The following is a 19,424-nucleotide window of genomic DNA, read 5'->3' as shown; positions in this document are numbered from 1 at the left end:
CACTGTGCTGTACATTCTACACTCCTCTCCCTACACTGCACTGTACATTCTACACTCCTCTCCCTGCACTGTACATTCTATACTCCTCTCCCTACACTGCACTGTACATTCTATACTCCTCTCCCTACACTGTGCTGTACATTCTATACTCCTCTCCGTACACTGTGCTGTACATTCTATACTCCTCTCCGTACACTGTGCTGTACATTCTATACTCCTCTCCGTACACTGCGCTGTACATTCTACACTCCTCTCCCTACACTGCACTGTACATTCTATACTCCTCTCCCTACACTGCACTGTACATTCTATACTCCTCTCCCTACACTGTGCTGTACATTCTATACTCCTCTCCGTACACTGTGCTGTACATTCTATACTCCTCTCCGTACACTGTGCTGTACATTCTATACTCCTCTCCGTACACTGTGCTGTACATTCTATACTCCTCTCCCTACACTGCACTGTACATTCTATACTCCTCTCCCTACACTGCGCTGTACATTCTATACTCCTCTCCGTCCATTCTATACTCCTCTCCCTACACTGCACTGTACATTCTATACTCCTCTCCGTACACTGCGCTGTACATTCTACACTCCTCTCCGTACACTGCGCTGTACATTCTATACTCCTCTCCCTACACTGCACTGTACATTCTACACTCCTCTCCCTACACTGCACTGTACATTCTACACTCCTCTCCCTACACTGCGCTGTACATTCTACACTCCTCTCCCTACACTGCACTGTACATTCTACACTCCTCTCCCTACACTGCACTGTACATTCTACACTCCTCTCCCTACACTGCGCTGTACATTCTATACTCCTCTCCCTACACTGCACTGTACATTCTACACTCCTCTCCCTACACTGCACTGTACATTCTACACTCCTCTCCCTACACTGCGCTGTACATTCTATACTCCTCTCCCTACACTGCGCTGTACATTCTATACTCCTCTCCCTACACTGCACTGTACATTCTACACTCCTCTCCCTACACTGCGCTGTACATTCTATACTCCTCTCCCTACACTGCGCTGTACATTCTACACTCCTCTCCCTACACTGCACTGTACATTCTACACTCCTCTCCCTACACTGCACTGTACATTCTACACTCCTCTCCCTACACTGTGCTGTACATTCTATACTCCTCTCTGTACACTGCGCTGTACATTCTACACACCTCTCCCTACACTGCGCTGTACATTCTACACTCCTCTCCGTACACTGCGCTGTACATTCTATACTCCTCTCCGTACACTGCGCTGTACATTCTATACTCCTCTCCCTACACTGTGCTGTACATTCTATACTCCTCTCCGTACACTGCGCTGTACATTCTATACTCCTCTCCGTACACTGCGCTGTACATTCTATACTCCTCTCCCTACACTGCGCTGTACATTCTATACTCCTCTCCCTACACTGCGCTGTACATTCTATACTCCTCTCCCTACACTGCGCTGTACATTCTATACTCCTCTGCGTGCATTCTATACTCCTCTGCGTGCACTGCGCTGTACATTCTATACTCCTCTGCGTGCACTGCGCTGTACATTCTATACTCCTCTGCGTGCACTGCGCTGTACATTCTATACTCCTCTCCGTACACTGCGCTGTACATTCTATACTCCTCTCCGTACACTGCGCTGTACATTCTATACTCCTCTGCGTACACTGCGCTGTACATTCTATACTCCTCTCCATACACTGCGCTGTACATTCTATACTCCTCTCCCTACACTGCACTGTACATTCTATACTCCTCTCCCTACACTGCACTGTACATTCTATACTCCTCTCCGTACACTGCACTGTACATTCTATACTCCTCTGCGTACACTGTGCTGTACATTCTATACTCCTCTCCCTACACTGCACTGTACATTCTATACTCCTCTCCCTACACTGCACTGTACATTCTATACTCCTCTCCGTACACTGCACTGTACATTCTATACTCCTCTGCGTACACTGCGCTGTACATTCTATACTCCTCTGCGTACACTGCGCTGTACATTCTATACTCCTCTGCGTACACTGTGCTGTACATTCTATACTCCTCTCCGTACACTGCGCTGTGCATTCTATACTCCTCTGCGTACACTGCGCTGTACATTCTATACTCCTCTCCGTACACTGCGCTGTGCATTCTATACTCCTCTGCGTACACTGCGCTGTACATTCTATACTCCTCTGCGTACACTGCGCTGTACATTCTATACTCCTCTCCGTACACTGCGCTGTACATTCTATACTCCTCTCCGTACACTGCGCTGTACATTCTATACTCCTCTGCGTGCACTGCGCTGTACATTCTATACTCCTCTGCGTGCACTGCGCTGTACATTCTATACTCCTCTCCGTACACTGCGCTGTACATTCTATACTCCTCTCCGTACACTGCGCTGTACATTCTATACTCCTCTGCGTACACTGCGCTGTACATTCTATACTCCTCTCCATACACTGCGCTGTACATTCTATACTCCTCTCCCTACACTGCACTGTACATTCTATACTCCTCTGCGTACACTGCGCTGTACATTCTATACTCCTCTGCGTACACTGTGCTGTACATTCTATACTCCTCTCCGTACACTGCGCTGTGCATTCTATACTCCTCTGCGTACACTGCGCTGTACATTCTATACTCCTCTCTGTACACTGCGCTGTGCATTCTATACTCCTCTGCGTACACTGCGCTGTACATTCTATACTCCTCTGCGTACACTGCGCTGTACATTCTATACTCCTCTCCGTACACTGCGCTGTACATTCTATACTCCTCTCCGTACACTGCGCTGTACATTCTATACTCCTCTGCGTGCACTGCGCTGTACATTCTATACTCCTCTCCGTGCACTGCGCTGTACATTCTATACTCCTCTGCGTACACTGTGCTGTACATTCTATACTCCTCTGCGTGCACTGCGCTGTACATTCTATACTCCTCTCCGTACACTGCACTGTACATTCTATACTCCTCTGCGTACAATATACAGCCGCATTTCATAAAATTAGAATCACATCAAAAAGTTAAGTTATTTCAGTAATTCAATTCAGAAAGGTAAACTCCTAGATTTTCTATAGATGTGTTACACACAGAGTGAGAGATTTCCAGCATTTCTTTCTTTTAAATTTGATGATTATGGCTTCCAGCGAGTGACACCCCCAGAATTCAGTATCTCAGAAAATTAGAATATTACATAAGACCAAGAAAAAAAAAAAAAAGAAGGATTTTTTAACCACTTTACGACCGCCCGCCGCAGTTATACTGTGGCAGGCAGACGCTCCTGTGCGAACCGCCGTAGCTATACGTCAGTCGCGCGCAGGCAGCTAGGGGGTTAGCGCGCCCTGCCACGCCGGGGAAGCCAATGCACAGAGCTGGTGGCTCCAATTGCCGCCTGACACCCGCGATCGATCCCCACTGAGAGAGAGAAGGACGGTCGGATGTTGTAAACACAGCTGACCTTTCTTCTCCCTGGAATGATCACAGAGCGCCTGTGATCCTTCTATATAGGAACACAGGTCTCTATGATCATTTCACAAGCCCTGCCCCCCCCACAGATAGGGGAGTGATTCTAGCTACACATTTAACCCCTTGATCACCCACAGTAGTAACCCCTTCCCTGCCAGTGTCATTATTACATATTGATCATCCCCAGCAGTTTTCCGAGCTGTGACAGCTTTGGAGTCTGCTTTACCGCTAGGAAGCGGTTTCCGGTGTCTCCTCCACATTTTTCTTCATGTTCGCGCGTGCGTCCTGACGTTGTACCGGAAGTTCCGGTTTGAAGATGAGGCTTAAAGCGCCCGTCCGGCAGGAAATTCAAAATCCTTTCGTGGAGGAGAGCTGCTGGTGCCGGAGAGCAGGCCTGGAAGGACCCCTCAGGTGACCGACGGCCTGTATACCTGGGGGGCGACCTGTGAGAAGCCTACCGAGGCGGCAGGTAGAGCTCAGCTCTTGAGAAGGCCCTTTGCTGAACCTGGCTCACCGGGGTACCGTTCCACTCTCAGAGTCTGCAGGTCAGTGAACATAAACGTTTCGTTGTAGGAAGAAGCACCATCTAAACTGAGGGCCAGAGGGAAGGGTGGGGCCTTTTAACAAATTGTAATTGATTGTGTTTCCGGTAGGGAGGAGCCTGTCATCTCTCACTGTTTGGGCAGTCCTGGCAGGCGAGGAGAGAAAATGTCAGTCAGGGGTCCGATCTGTCCGCCTCAATGTCGCAGTCCAGCTAAAAATCGCAGATCGCCGCCATTACTAGTAAAAATAAAAATGACAAATCTTTCCCGTAGTTTGTAGACGCGATAACTTTTGCGCAAACCAAATCAAAATACTCCTTATTGCGATTTTTTTTTACCAAAAATATGTAGCAGAAAAACAAATTGACCTAAAATGACGAAAAAATAGATTTTTACATTTTTTTGGGGAAGATTATATAGCAGAATGTGAAAAATATTGTTTTTTTTTTTCTCAGAATTGTTGCTCTTTTTTTTATTTATAGCGCAAAAAAAAAAAAAAAAAAAAAAAAAAAAAAAAAAAAAAAAAAAAAAATCGCACAGGTGATCAAATACCACCAAAAGAAAGCTCTATTTGTGGGGGAAAAAAAAAGGACGTCAATTTTATTTAGGTACAGCATCGCACGACCGCGCAATCGTCCATTAAAGTAACGCAGTTACAGCGTCGCACGACCGCAATTGCCTGGTCATTAAGGGGGGGGGGGCAGGGCCGGTGCTTCCACTAGGCGGCCGCCTAGGGCGCGCTGCCACCTAGGGCGCAGCCATGGCCAGTGCCACATTCCTCTCCTGTCACCTCCTCATCCCCAATGGATGTCACCTCTAGAGAGGGGGGAACTTTGTATATGAAGGGGTGTGCAGGGTTAAAGGGGGGCAGTGTGTATATGAAGGGGGTGTAGGGTTAAAGGGGGGCAGTGTGTATATGAAGGGGGTGTAGGGTTAAAGGGGGGCAGTGTGTATATGAAGGGGGGGTGTAAGGTTAAAGGGGGGCAGTGTGTATATGAAGGGGGGGTGTAAGGTTAAAGGGGGGCAGTGTGTATAGGAAGGGGGTGTAGAGTTAAAGAAGGGCAGTGTACAGGAAGGGGGGACAGTGTGTACAAGAAGGGGTATAAAGGGTTAAAGGGGGCACTTTGCTTATGCAGGGATTTGTAGGGTTAAAGGGGGCAGTGTGTATATGAAGGGGGTGTAGGTTTAAAGGGGGGCAGTGTGTATAGAATGGGGGGGTGTAAGGTTAAAGGGGGGCAGTGTGTATATGAAGGGGGTGTAGGGTTAAAGGGGGCAGTGTGTATAGAATGGGGGTGTAGGGTTAATGGGGGGTGTAAGGTTAAAGGGGGGCAGTGTGTATATGAAGGGGGTGTAAGGTTAAAGGGGGGCAGTGTGTATATGAAGGAGGGTGTAGGGTTAAAGGAGGGCAGTGTGTATAGAATGGGGGAGTGTAGATTTAAAGGGGGGCAGTGTGTATATGAAGGAGGGTGTAGGGTTAAAGGGGGGGAGTGTGTATAGAATGGGGGGTGTAGATTTAAAGGGGGGCAGTGTGTATATGAAGGAGGTTGTAGGGTTAAAGGGGGCAGTGTGTATAGAATGGGGGGTGTAAGGTTAAAGGGGGGCAGTGTGTATATGAAGGAGGGTGTAGGGTTAAAGGGGGGCAGTGTATATATGAAGGGGGTGTAAGATTAAAGGGGGGCAGTGTGTATAGAATGGGGGTGTAGGGTTAATGGGGGGTGTAAGGTTAGAGGGGGGCAGTGTGTATATGAAGGGGGTGTAGGGTTAAAGGGGGGCAGTGTGTATATGAAGGGGGTGTAGATTTAAAGGGGGGCAGTGTGTATATGAAGGAGGGTGTAGGGTTAAAGGGGGGCAGTGTGTATAGAATGGGGGGTGTAAGGTTAAAGGGGGCAGTGTGTATATGAAGGAGGGTGTAGGGTTAAAGGGGGCAGTGTGTATATGAAGGGGGTGTAAGATTAAAGGGGGGCAGTATGTATATGAAGGGGGTGTAGGGTTAAAGGGGGGCAGTGTATATATGAAGGGGGTGTAAGATTAAAGGGGGGCAGTGTGTATAGAATGGGGGGGTGTAAGGTTAAAGGGGGGCAGTGTGTATATGAAGGGGGTGTAGGGTTAAAGGGGGGCAGTATGTATATGAAGGGGGAGTAGGGTTAAAGGGGGGCAGTGTGTATAGAATGGGGGGTGTAGGGTTAAAGGGGGGCAGTGTGTATATGAAGGGGGAGTAGGGTTAAAGGGGGGCAGTGTTTATATGAAGGGGGGTGTAGGGTTAAAGGTAGGGGCAGTGTGTGCAGGAAGGGGAGAGTGGGGTTAAAGGGGGGGGCATTATGTACAGGAAGGGGGGGGGCAATGTGTTTTTTTTGGGGGGGGGGTGCAAGTAGCTAGTCTTGCCTAGGGTGCAAAATAGTTTAGCACCATCCCTGGGGGGGGGGGTAAAACTTCCGGAGCTGAACGAGTTAAAAGAGATGCTGGAAATGTATCACTCTGTAACACATTGATATAAAATATACTTTTTTTGATTAAAACACTAAAATAATGTAATTTTTTGATACATTAATGATATGAGCTGCGCCTGTATACTCCTCTCTGTACATTATAGTAAAATAAAGTTGAGTGAAAGCCTGTCTTCACCGCTCCCCCTCCCGTACCCAGCCTCCCGTTCACGGCGCTCAGCGCCTCCAGCACTCTCCGCGCCTCCTCCGCCTTCAGTTTCCCCGCCATGCTCCTTCCTGGGTCACGTGCTTTGCGTCAAGAACCCCGCGGCGTCCTCGTTTCCCCTAGCAACGGCGTGCGTACGTCGTTCTCCGTACAGGGCGTCCCCACGTTTCCGTACGGAACTCAGCTCCCCGATATCAGCCAATCAGCGGGAGGCCGGAGGGATCAGAGGGGTGAGGGAGTCGCACAACCTATGAACCTGGGGCGGGGCGAAACCTAGGCAGCCAATAAACGGCGGAACTAGTTTATTGGGGTGAAATGTCAGCTGATGTCACGGTGATGTAAGAGTGGCACCACCTGTGAACTGGAGAGGAGCGGGGAGCAGAGCCTGGCACTGGTATGTATGGGGGAGGGGTACCTCTATAGAGTCCAACACTGTAACACAATGATACATTGTTATATAACTGTATCATTTTATATATAGGAAAATAATTAACATTTTCTTATATATCTTTATATATCCTCTATATACACTGCTAAAAAAAATATGAAAGGGACATGTTAAAAACATATCAGATCTCAATGGGGAAAAATGTCATGCTGGATATCTATACTGGTATGGACTGGGTAATGTGTTAGGATCTATACTGGTATGGACTGGGTAATGTGTTAGGATCTATACTGGTATGGACTGGGTAATGTGTTAGGATCTATACTGGTATGGACTGGGTAATGGGTTAGGATCTATACTGGTATGGACTGGGTAGTGTGTTAGGATCTATACTGGTATGGACTGGGTGATGTGTTAGGATCTATACTGGTATGGACTGGGTAATGGGTTAGGATCTATACTGGTATGGACTGGGTAATGTGTTAGGATCTATACTGGTATGGACTGGGTAATGGGTTAGGATCTATACTGGAATGGACTGGGTAATGTGTTAGGATCTATACTGGTATGGACTGAGTAATGCGTTAGGATCTATACTGGTATGGACTGGGTAATGGGTTAGGATCTATACTGGAATGGACTGGGTAATGTGTTAGGATCTATACTGGTATGGACTGAGTAATGCGTTAGGATCTATACTGGTATGGACTGGGTAATGGGTTAGGATCTATACTGGAATGGACTGGGTAATGTGTTAGGATCTATACTGGTATGGACTGGGTAATGCGTTAGGATCTATACTGGTTTGGACTGGGTAATGCGTTAGGATCTATACTGGTTTGGACTGGGTAATGTGTTAGGATCTATACTGGTATGGACTGGGTAATGTGTTAGGATCTATACTGGTATGGACTGGGTAATGTGTTAGGATCTATACTGGTATGGACTGGGTAATGTGTTAGGATCTATACTGGTATGGACTGGGTAATGGGTTAGGATCTATACTGGTATGGACTGGGTAGTGTGTTAGGATCTATACTGGTATGGACTGGGTGATGTGTTAGGATCTATACTGGTATGGACTGGGTAATGGGTTAGGATCTATACTGGTATGGACTGGGTAATGTGTTAGGATCTATACTGGTATGGACTGGGTAATGGGTTAGGATCTATACTGGAATGGACTGGGTAATGTGTTAGGATCTATACTGGTATGGACTGAGTAATGCGTTAGGATCTATACTGGTATGGACTGGGTAATGGGTTAGGATCTATACTGGAATGGACTGGGTAATGTGTTAGGATCTATACTGGTATGGACTGAGTAATGCGTTAGGATCTATACTGGTATGGACTGGGTAATGGGTTAGGATCTATACTGGAATGGACTGGGTAATGTGTTAGGATCTATACTGGTATGGACTGGGTAATGCGTTAGGATCTATACTGGTTTGGACTGGGTAATGCGTTAGGATCTATACTGGTTTGGACTGGGTAATGTGTTAGGATCTATACTGGTATGGACTGGGTAATGTGTTAGGATCTATACTGGTATGGACTGGGTAATGTGTTAGGATCTATACTGGTATGGACTGGGTAATGTGTTAGGATCTATATTGGTATGGACTGGGTAATGGGTTAGGATCTATACTGGTATGGACTGGGTAATGGGTTAGGAATGAAAGGATGCCACATTGTTTGATGAAATGAAAATTCTCACCCTACAGAGGGCTGAATTCAAAGACACCCCGAAAAATCAAAGTGAAAAAATGATGCAGCAGGCGAGTCCAGTTTGCTGACATTTCATTGCAGGACCTCAGAATGGTCCTCAGTAGTTTGTATGATCTTAGATGTGATGGCTGCATTCATTTTCTTTTTTAAGGCTTTCTTTATTTTATTTTCACCTGGTGATCCGGCCTATATGTTTGTTGTTTTTCAAAAGCACAAGCTCTCCAGTAGAATGTATTAGTTTACATGGATGAGACAAACCATTTACCACTGACAGGGGTGCTTACAAATGAAAATTCAGCATGCACTTGGCCGAAAACCAAAATGGACAGTTAAAAAAAAAATAAAAATAAATGATAATGTATACATATATACACTGCTAAAAATTTTCGGCGGCCGATATATTTGTGCAATCCCTACATTCAAAGAGCAAGTTTTATTTATTCATGTAAAACCTTTGTCCCAAAAGAAACAAAACTGCGATTTGGAATCATGGGCTAAATCGCGGTGATTACGCCCACAATTCCAAATCGGGAAGTGTGAATTTGGGCCGAAACAATGTAGACCCCAAAATATCACTTTTTTGGGGTAGGATTTTGTTTATGGCGTTTTCTTCACACGCGGTTGGCCAGGTGGGTGACTGCTAATTGGTTCCAGTATCATAGATTTGGTTGATCTCCATCTTTTCTTTTTCTTCAAGGTCTGAGCGTCTTGGTGCCATAAGAAGCCATGTCGGCATCTCCCAGAGAAACCGTTGTCATTACCGGAGGTGGAGGATACTTTGGGCACAGGTTAGTGCGGCGCTATAATTAATAATGTTGCATAATTATGGAAAGTCTATTAATATTCTATTTAATTATTCAATTCCGTTGGGATCCTTTTGACTAATGAGCGCTAATTGCATCTTCCGGAGGAGCCAAATTCCATTATTAATTAGATACCGTTAATGGGATTTTCTCCGCTGGAGAAGGTCTCCGTAAAAAAATATCTCACCACTAAGATGTGTTGCTTCCCTCTACCGTCCGTGTGACATCGCAGCGATGTGAAAGGTACTCTTCATTCCCAACTGGAGATCAATATTGAATTCCTGATTTAGGAAATAATTATCACCCAGCGTTATTTCTTTTAGTCGTTTAGTCCTCTCTGACTCTTCTTAAACTCATGGACCATAGCGCACCAGGCTTTTCTGTCCTCCACTGCCTCCCGGAGCTTACTTACCTTCATGTTCATTGTTTCCAATGATCTATCTATCCAGCTTGTTTTCTGTTGTCCTATTCTCCTTTTTCCTTCCATGTTTCCCAGCATCAGGGTCTTTTCCAATGAGTCCTCTCTTGGCATTAGGTGACCAAAATATTTGAGTTTCAACATTGGGATCTGTCCTTCTAATGAATATTCAGGGTTGATTTCCTTCAGGATTGACTGGTTTGATCTTCTTGCTGTCCAAGGGACTTTCAAGAGTCTTCTCCAACACTATAGTTCAAAAGCATCAATTCTTTGGCGTTCAGCCTTCCTTATGGTCCAACTTTCACAGCCATAGGTTACTACTGGGAACACCTATCTATCTGATCTATCTATCCTATCTAGATCTTCATCTATCTATCCTATCTAGATCTTCATCTATCTATCCTATCTAGATCTTCATCTATCACATCTATCTATCCTATCTAGATCTTCATCTATCTATCCTATCTAGATCTTCATCTATCACATCTATCTATCCTATCTAGATCTTCATTTATCAGATCTATCTATCCATCTTGTTTTCAGTCGTCCTATCTTCTCCTTTTTCCTTCCATGTTTCCCAGCATCAGGGTCTTTTCCAATAAGCCCTCTCTTGGCATTAGGTGGCCAAAGTATTTGAGTTTCAACATTGGGATCTGTCCTTCTAATGAATATTCAGGGTTGATTTCCTTCAGGATTAACTGGTTTGATCTTCTTGCTGTCCAAGGGACTTTCAAGAGTCTTCTCCAACACTATAGTTCAAAAGCATCAATTCTTTGGCGTTCAGCCTTCCTTATGATCCAACTTTCTCAGCCATAGGTTACTACTGGGAACACCTATCTATCCGATCTATCTGATCGATCTATCCTATCTAGATCTTCATCTATCGCATCTATCTATCCTATCTAGATCTTCATCTATCTATCTAGATCTTCATCTATCAGGTCTATCTATCCATCCTGTTTTCAGTCATCCTTCTCCTTTTTTCTTCAATGTTTCCCAGCATCAGGGTCTTTTCCAATGAGTCCTCTCTTCGCATTAGGTGGCCAAAGTATTTGAGTTTCAACTTCAGGATCTGTCCTTCTAATGAATATTCAGGGTTGACTTCCTTCAGGGTTGACTGGTTTGATCTTCTTGCCGTCCAAGGGACTTTCAAGAGTCTTCTCCAACACCATAGTTCAAAAGCATCAATTCTTCGGTGTTCAGCCTTCCTTATGGTCCAACTTCCACAGCCATAGGTTACTACTGGGAACACATATCTATGTATCCATGATCTTTATCTATCTATCTATATATCTTATCTATCTTATCTATCTATCTAGACCTTCATCTATCAGATCTATCTATCTAGACCTTCATCTATCAGATCTATCTATCTAGACCTTCATCTATCAGATCTATCTATCTATCTTGTTTTCGGTTGTCCTCTTCTTTTTTTTCCTTCAATGTTTCCCAGCATCAGGGTCTTTTCCAATGAGTCCTCTCTTCGCATTAGGTGGCCAAAGTATTTGAGTTTTAACTTTGGGATCTGTCCTTCTTATGAATATTCATTGTTGATTTTCTTCAGGATTGACTGGTTTGATCTTCTTGCCGTCCAAGAGACTTTCAAGAGTCTTCTCCAACACTATAGCTCAAAAGCATCAATTCTTCGGCGTTCAGCCTTCCTTATGGTCCAACTTTCACAGCCATAGGTTACTACTAGGAACACCATAGCTTTGACTATACGGCACTTTGTCAGTAGGGTGATGTCTCTGCTTTTTATAATGTTGTCTAGGTTTGGCATTTCTTTCCTTCCAAGAAGCAAGCGTCTCTTAATTTCATGGCTACAGTCACCGTCTGCCATGATCTTGGAGCCTAGGAAGATAAAATCTGTCTCTGTTTCCATTTCTTCTCCTTCTATTTGCCAAGAAGTGATGGGACCGGTTGCCATAATCTTAGTTTTTCTTAATGTTCAATTTCAGGCCAGGTTTTGTGTTTTCCTCTTTCACCTTCATTTGGAGACTCTTTAGTTCTTCACTTTCCTGCATTAGTGTGGTATCGTCTGCATATCTCAGGTTGTTGATATTTCTCCCTGTGGTCTTAATTCCAGCTTGTGATTCATCGATCCTGGCATTTTGCATGATGTACTCTGCGTATAGGTTAGATAAGTAGGGTGACAATATACATTCTTGCCGCACTCCTCAATTTCGAACCAGGCAGTCTAACTGTTGCTTCTTGACTTGCATACTGGCTTTTTTAGAAGACAGATGAGGTGGTCTGGTATTTCCATTGCTTTCAGTATTTGCCACATCTTGTTGTGATCCACACACAATCTAAGGCTTTTTTGCAGTCAATAAAGCAGAAGTAGACTTTCTTCTGGAACTCCCTTGCTTTTTCCGTGATCCAGCCAATGTTGGCAATTTGATCTCTAGTGCCTCTTCGAAATCCAGCTTGTTCTTGTGGTAGCTCTCGGTCCACATGCTGCTGAAGCCTAGCTTGTAGAATTTTCGGTATAACCTTGCTAGCGTGTGAGATGAGTGCGATTTGTACGGTAGTTTGAACATTCTTTGGCGCTGCCCTTCTTTGGTATCAATGTAAATGGATCTCTTCCAGTTGTGTGGCCATTGTTGAGTTTTCCACATTTCTTGGCACATTGAGTGCAGAAATGGTGATATACTGCGCCGACCACAATACAAACTGATATAGCAACACAATTCAAACTGATCTAGCAACAGCAGCCAACACAAATCCTGAATAACCGATCCATAGAATATTCAAAATAAAGTGTAGCGCTAAGCAGATGACCTATATAGTTCCAATATAGTCCACATAAGATGATGAATACAAACATCAGTGTTCAGCAGATCAGGACGGTAGTATTTCATCCAAGAGCCACCACCAGCAATAGCACCCAAGTTTAAAAGCCTCTTACCGGATAAGATTGACCCTCATTACAAAGGCCAATCCGAAGTACAATCCTATACCGACAGAAGAGCTCACACACAATCCCCTTCACGGTCCTCAGTTGGTGACCCAACATTAACCGTAGGTCAGATATAAAAGGGAGAGACTCCTCATGGTGTAGTAATTATCACAAAGTGGTTTATTAAAAAGGTAAAAAAACTCACAAACAAATGCGGTACACAGGCTCTTCATACAATTAGGCAGCTGGCAAGGTAACCAGCAAAATGGCCGCCGCGTCCTCCGGTGGTGTAGAGTGCCACAAGCTCCTCCTACGCATTTCGTCATCAGACGTCGTCAGAGGGCCCCTTTATGATGCTTGCTGCACCATGAGTAGTCAAAGGGCTTCGAATTGACCTTTGTAATGAGGGCCAATCTTATCCCGTAAGAGGCTTTAACACTTGGGTGCTATTGCTGGCGGTGGCTCTTGAATGAAATACTACCGTCATGATCTGCTGAACACTGGTCTTTGTATTCCTCATTTTATGTGGACTATATTGGAACTATATATGTCATCTGCTTAGCGTTACACTTTATTTTTAATATTGAGTGCAGAACTTTAACAGCATTGTCTTTTAGAATTTTAAATAACTCAGCTGGGATACCATCCCTTCCGCTAGCTTTGTTATGAGCAATAGTTTCTAAGGCGCACTTGAATTCGCTTTCCAGAATATCCAGATCAAGGTCAGTGACTGCATCATTGTGTTTTATATTGGATATTCAGACTTTTATTGTGTAGTTCTTCTGTGTATTCTTGCCATCTCTTCTTCATCTCTTGTGCTCATCACCCATCACTATCACCCAGCATAGTTTAGGCATAAAAAAAAAAATAAAAAATAAAAATGTGCTGCTGTACCCATCTTCAATCCTCAACCACTTAAAGAGGTTGTAAACTCGTTATAAAAATTTTTTTTTTTTTTACAACCTGCAATAGAAAGACATAATGAGCTAGTATGCATCGCATACTAGCTCATTATGAAATACTTACCTTAGAACGAGCCCCCGCCGTGCCGCTCTCTTACCTGTATGACGGGCGACATGACATGTCGCCCGTCTTCCGGGATCGCAGCATCCGGCCATCTGATTGGCCGGAGCCGCGGTGAGCCGACGGTCACGGCACGGGGCTCTGAAGGAACGGCACGATCAGCCGTTCCTTCAGAGCGCATGCGCCAGTGACGTCACTGGCTCCATTAAAGGTAAATATCTCCTAAACGGTGCAAGTTTAGGAGATATTTACAGTACCTATAGGTAAGCCTTATCATAGGCTTACCTATAGGTACAACTTCCTGAGGAGGGTTTACTTCCTCTTTAAAGCCCACCTAACGTGGATGTTGCCTGCAGTTGCATTATTGTTTTTTTTTTTTTTTTTTTTTTTTTATGAGGGGATCGGCTTTATTATAAAATGCCATCCTAGCTGCCAATTAGCCACTAACTTGCTTTTACAGCCTCTCTGGGCTCTATCGTCCCGGAACGAAGTTCCATCAAGGAAGGTCCCCGATCATCTGTATTGTATAGGAAACCAGAATCAACGAGTATTTTTTTTACTTCGGTGTAAATTGCTCCATTTTTAAATTGGGAAAGCATCTGAACACACCGATCTTGGTCTGATCACATGCTTTTAAGGGCAGAGGAGACATCTGGGGTCAAATAAACCCCCAGATCTCTCCATAAAGAGTACCTGTAACCAGGGTGGATTTTATTTAAATCAAGTCGATTAAAATCCAGGCCCTCCAGGCCATTTTATGTGGCCCTCGCACCTTTCCTGCAGCTGCGGCACCCCCCTGGTCTCCGCCCCCACCTTGTCTAAGCAGTCGGCAGCAGAGAGGAGGACAGAACTCCTCCTACATATCTTGAACTGCTCTGTGCAGCTGCAGCCCCTTATCTCCACCTCCCCTGGTCTCCACATTCAGAAGACTGGCATCTGACTCCAGCAATCTTCTGGTCTTCATCCAGACCCTGCACTGCTTCCCAGCTCCATCCCCAGCTTTTTCCTGGCAGCAACACAAGATAAGAGAGGTGTACTGATGTAGGGAAGTTTGGGGGACTCTTAACCTCAGATGATGGGAGGGCTCTGGACGTCTGATGTAAGGGGGGGCTCTGGACATTCTGAAGTAAGGGGGGGCTCTGGACGTCTGATGTAAGGGGAGGCTCTGGACGTCTGATGTAAGGGGGGCTCTGGACATCTGCTTATATTTATTATGAGAATATTACAATTTTATTCCAGTCGCACACCACTGGTATCATCCACCAGAAACTATATTGGAGACTGCTCAGACAGAACACCATCTTCTCCAATAAAGTTTATTGTGGATGATACCAGCGATGTGCGAACCTTCTTTTCAGACTTCCATCATCGGCTACAGGAGTGTGTGTGCTCCTTTCTGGTCTGCACTTGTCCTTCATAGCTTCTGTCTTAGCTTATTACTAAAATCAGTAATAATTGAATGCAGAGGCAATTATTTATTATGATAAAAATTAGATACATTTATATGGTCTTACAGATATAACCTGCCCTTTCAGGGCAATCATAATGCTGATGCGGCCCACAATGAAATTGAGTTTGACACCCCTGCTCTAGGACCTCTGCTTTAAAATAATATATAATGTTTGGAGGTTCTAATTAATTTTTAGCAAAAAATACTGATTTTTATATGTAAACAAAAGTGCCAGAAAAGACCTGGGATTCAAGTGGTTAATTCTTCACTCTTATTTTCAGATTGGGTTGCCGTTTAGCCGAAGCTGGAATCAACGTGGTTCTGTTCGACATAAGAAAACCGGATCAGAATCTCCCGGACGGAATCCGGTTTATACAAGGGGACATCCGCTCTCTCCCCACGGTGGAAGATGCCTTTACCGACGCCAGTTGCGTAATCCACACAGCCTCCTTCGGAATGTCAGGCAGGGAACAACTGCAAACACGGCTCATCGAGGAGGTCAATGTGAAGGGTACGGAGAACGTGATCCAAGCTTGTGTGAGTAAAGGGATCCCTAGGCTGGTGTATACCAGCACATTTAACGTGGTGTTTGGAGGCCAGACGATAAGAAATGGAGACGAGTCTATGGAGTACCTACCTCTGCACCGCCATGCCGATAACTACTCCCGCACCAAAGCCATTGCTGAGAAGAAGGTCCTCAAAGCCAACGGGCTTGAGCTGGCTAATGAAAGTGGGCTCTTAAGGACTTGCGCTCTTAGATCAGCTGGTATCTATGGGCCCGGGGAACAAAGACATCTCCCGAGGATCATTAAGACCGTTGACCAAGGTTTGTTCATGTTCTTGTATGGCGATCACCATAACCGAGTGCAGTTTGTACATGTGGACAATCTAGTTTCTGCCCACATTTTGGCAGCTGACGCCCTTACTGAACAGAAAAACCACATTGCGGCTGGGAAGCCATACTTCATCGCCGATTGTCATCCAGTTGACAACTTTGAATTCTTACAGCCTTTCATCGAAGGACTCGGGTATAAGTATCCAACCTTTCGCCTTCCCCTCTTCTTCGTCTACCTTATGGCCTACCTTACAGAATGGCTCCATTTTCTTATCAGGCCTCTTTACAATTTCCAGCCATTGCTAACCCGCGCCGAAGTTTACAAAACGGGGGTCACTCACTACTTTAACCTGGATAAAGCCAAAAGGGAGCTTGGATATGATCCCAAGCCTTTTAAAATGTCCAAAGTCACTGAATGGTACAAAGCTCAGGGGTACGGAAAACGGGTAACAAAGGGCAAAAGCTATAACTTCATTTTGGACGTGGCCTTATGTCTTCTGTTTATTGTGGTGCTGCTTGCTTGGTTTCCTAAGGTGGTGGGATGAAGGGCTCAATTTCCACACATCTGGGGCAAAGTTCTTTACAGGCTTACTGACCACCTACAAATGGCAGAGTCACGCATTTCAATGGGAGGCTGTTGCGTCTTGAGAACACACCAGGACCAGTAGAGATTTATTGATCTCTTGAAAAAGGTGTCTCAGTGATTGCACTGTCACATATACAATCTTCAAGCCAAAAGCTACACTAACGGGTACGTGATTACGTCACTACGTATAGCTCTTTCGTAAAGCGTTTCATCATAAATGAAAGACCAGTGAATCCAAAACCCATGTGCCCCTATGACGAAACTGATTGGGCGGAGCTATACATTGTGACGTCATCACATACCAGGGAGTGTCCCCGGAACCCAAATCCCAAATAAGAAATGTCTCCACCACCAGATAAGTACTTCAAGGGGTTTACTGGAATTATATGACCCCCAATTTACAGAGAAGTCTTATATTGGTTAGTATGGGTACGTTGGCTTTTACACTTCACAAATGCCCACCAGTCCTCTCAATGTAAGCAGGGATATCGAGAAAAAAAGAGAAGACCAAGCGCTACTAATAATTATTATATACAGTAAGGTTCATAAATTCTAATCTTTTTGGTTCTATACACCACCACAATGGATTTGAAATGAAACAAACAAGATGTACTTTATCTGCAGACTTCCAGCTTTAATTTGAGGGTATTTACATCCAAATCAGGTGAACGGTGTAGAAATTACAACAGTTTGTATATGTGCCTCCCACTTTTTAAGGGACCAAAAGTAATGGGACAGATTAACAATCATAAATCAAACTCACTTTTTTAATATTTGGTTGTAAATCCATTGCAGTCAATTACAGCCTGAAGTGTGGAACGCATAGACATCACCAGACGCTGGGTTTCATCCCTGGTGATGCTCTGCCAGGCCTCTACTACAACTGTCTTCAGTTCCTGCTTGTTCTTGGGGCATTTTCCCTTCAGTTTTGTCTTCAGCAAGTGAAATGCATGCTCAATCCGATTCAGGTCAGGTGAATGACTTGACCATTGCATAACATTCCACTTCTTTCCCTTAAAAAAACCTTTGGTTGCTTTCGCAGTATGCTTCGGGTCATTGTCCATCTGCACTGTGAAGCGCCGTCCAATGAGTTCTGAAGCATTTGGCTGAATATGAGCAAATAATATTGCCCAAAACACTTCAGAATTCATCCTGCTGCTTTTGTCAGCAGTCCCATCATCAATAAATACAAGAGAACCAGTTCCATTGGCAGCCATACATGCCCACGCCATGACACTACCACCACCATGCTTCACTGATGAGGTGGTATGCTTTGGATCATGAGCAGTTCCTTTCCTTCTCCATACTCTTCTCTTCCCATCACTCTGGTACAAGTTGATCTTGGTCTCATCTGTCCATAGGATGTTGTTCCAGAACTGTGAAGGCTTTTTTAGATGTTGTTTGGCAAACTAATCTGGCCTTCCTGTTTTTGAGGCTCACCAATGGTTTACATCTTGTGGTGAACCCTCTGTATTCACTCTGGTGATGTCTTCTCTTGATTGTTGACTTTGACACACATACACCTACCTCCTGGAGAGTGATCTTGATCTGACACACATACACCTACCTCCTGGAGAGTGATCTTGATCTGGCCAACTGTTGTGAAGGGTGTTTTCTTCACCAGGGAAAGAATTCTTCGGTCATCCACCACAGTTGTTTTCCGTGGTACCGGGTCTTTTGGTGTTGCTGAGCTCACCGGTGCGTTCTATTTTTTTAAGGATATTCCAAACAGTTGATTTGGCCACACCTAATGTTTTTGCTATCTCTCTGATGGGTTTGTTTTGTTTTTTCAGCCTAATGATGGCTTGATTCACTGATAGTCACAGCTCGTTGGATCTCATATTGAGAGTGACAGCAACCGATTCCAAATAGCACACTTGAAATGAACCTTTTATCTGCTCCTTGTAAATGGGATAATGAGGGAATAACACACACCTGGCCATAGAACAGCTGAGCAGCCAATTGCCCCATTACTTTTGGTCCCTTTAAAAAGTGGGAGGCGCATATACAAACTGTTGTAATTCCTAAACCTTTCACCTGATTTGGATGTAAATACCCTCAAATTAAAGCTGAAAGTCTGCAGTTAACGCACATCTTGTTTGTTTCATTTCAAATCCATTGTGGTGGTGTATAGAGCCAAAAAGATTAGAATTGTGTCGATGTCCCAATATTTATGGACCTGACTATATATTAAAAATAATATATTATAATTATAAAAAGTGAATGCATTTACAAATGGTAAAAAATGAACAGCACTGTTGCATATACAATCTCCAGGCCAAAAGCCACACTTTCGGGTATTTGACGTCACGACCTAAAGCTCCGCCCAGCGCATTTTGTCATAGATGACGTCTTCCCGGGGCATGTGGAATTTAGATTCACTTATCTTCTGGTATTGCAAAAAAGTGTCTCGTGGATGCAGAGCATGTAGCTTCATACAGTAGATTTAAATAAAAGTGCTGCGCTACTATGACTAAAAAGTTTGTTTATGAAATTCACCAGTCAAAAATTGTTCATACTCCAGTGAATAACTATCCATTCCTTCTATGAAAATAAGTGAATCCAAATCTCACGTGGAAGACGACCTCTACGATGAAACACGTTGGG

The 19,424-nt window shown here is 44.4% G+C and overlaps 1 protein-coding gene across 1 annotated transcript; it reads left to right on the top strand.

Moving 5' to 3' along the window:
- The first annotated feature begins 9,494 nt into the window (after window positions 1–9,494).
- Window positions 9,495–16,868, top strand: SDR42E1 (short chain dehydrogenase/reductase family 42E, member 1). The gene is made up of 2 exons (XM_082269689.1): window positions 9,495–9,591; window positions 15,678–16,868. Exons 1-2 carry the CDS (start codon window positions 9,530–9,532, stop codon window positions 16,774–16,776), a joined length of 1,161 nt encoding a protein of 386 aa, XP_082125815.1. The 5' UTR covers window positions 9,495–9,529; the 3' UTR covers window positions 16,777–16,868.
- Window positions 16,869–19,424: the final 2,556 nt, after the last annotated feature.

This window comes from Pelophylax lessonae (genome assembly GCF_965119305.1).
Source record: "Pelophylax lessonae genome assembly, chromosome: 10".
Lineage (NCBI taxonomy): Eukaryota > Metazoa > Chordata > Amphibia > Anura > Ranidae > Pelophylax > Pelophylax lessonae.
The sequence above is the reverse complement of the archived record's forward strand: the minus strand, read 5'-3'. Positions and strand labels throughout refer to the sequence as shown.

Excerpts from the sequence above, each read along its gene's own strand:
- SDR42E1 (XM_082269689.1), top strand. The coding sequence starts at position 9,530 with ATGTCGGCATCTCCCAGAGAAACCGTTGTCATTACCGGAGGTGGAGGA. Across the intron at positions 9,592-15,677 it reads GGAGGATACTTTGGGCACAG|ATTGGGTTGCCGTTTAGCCG; the intron begins GTTAGTGCGGCG and ends TCTTATTTTCAG.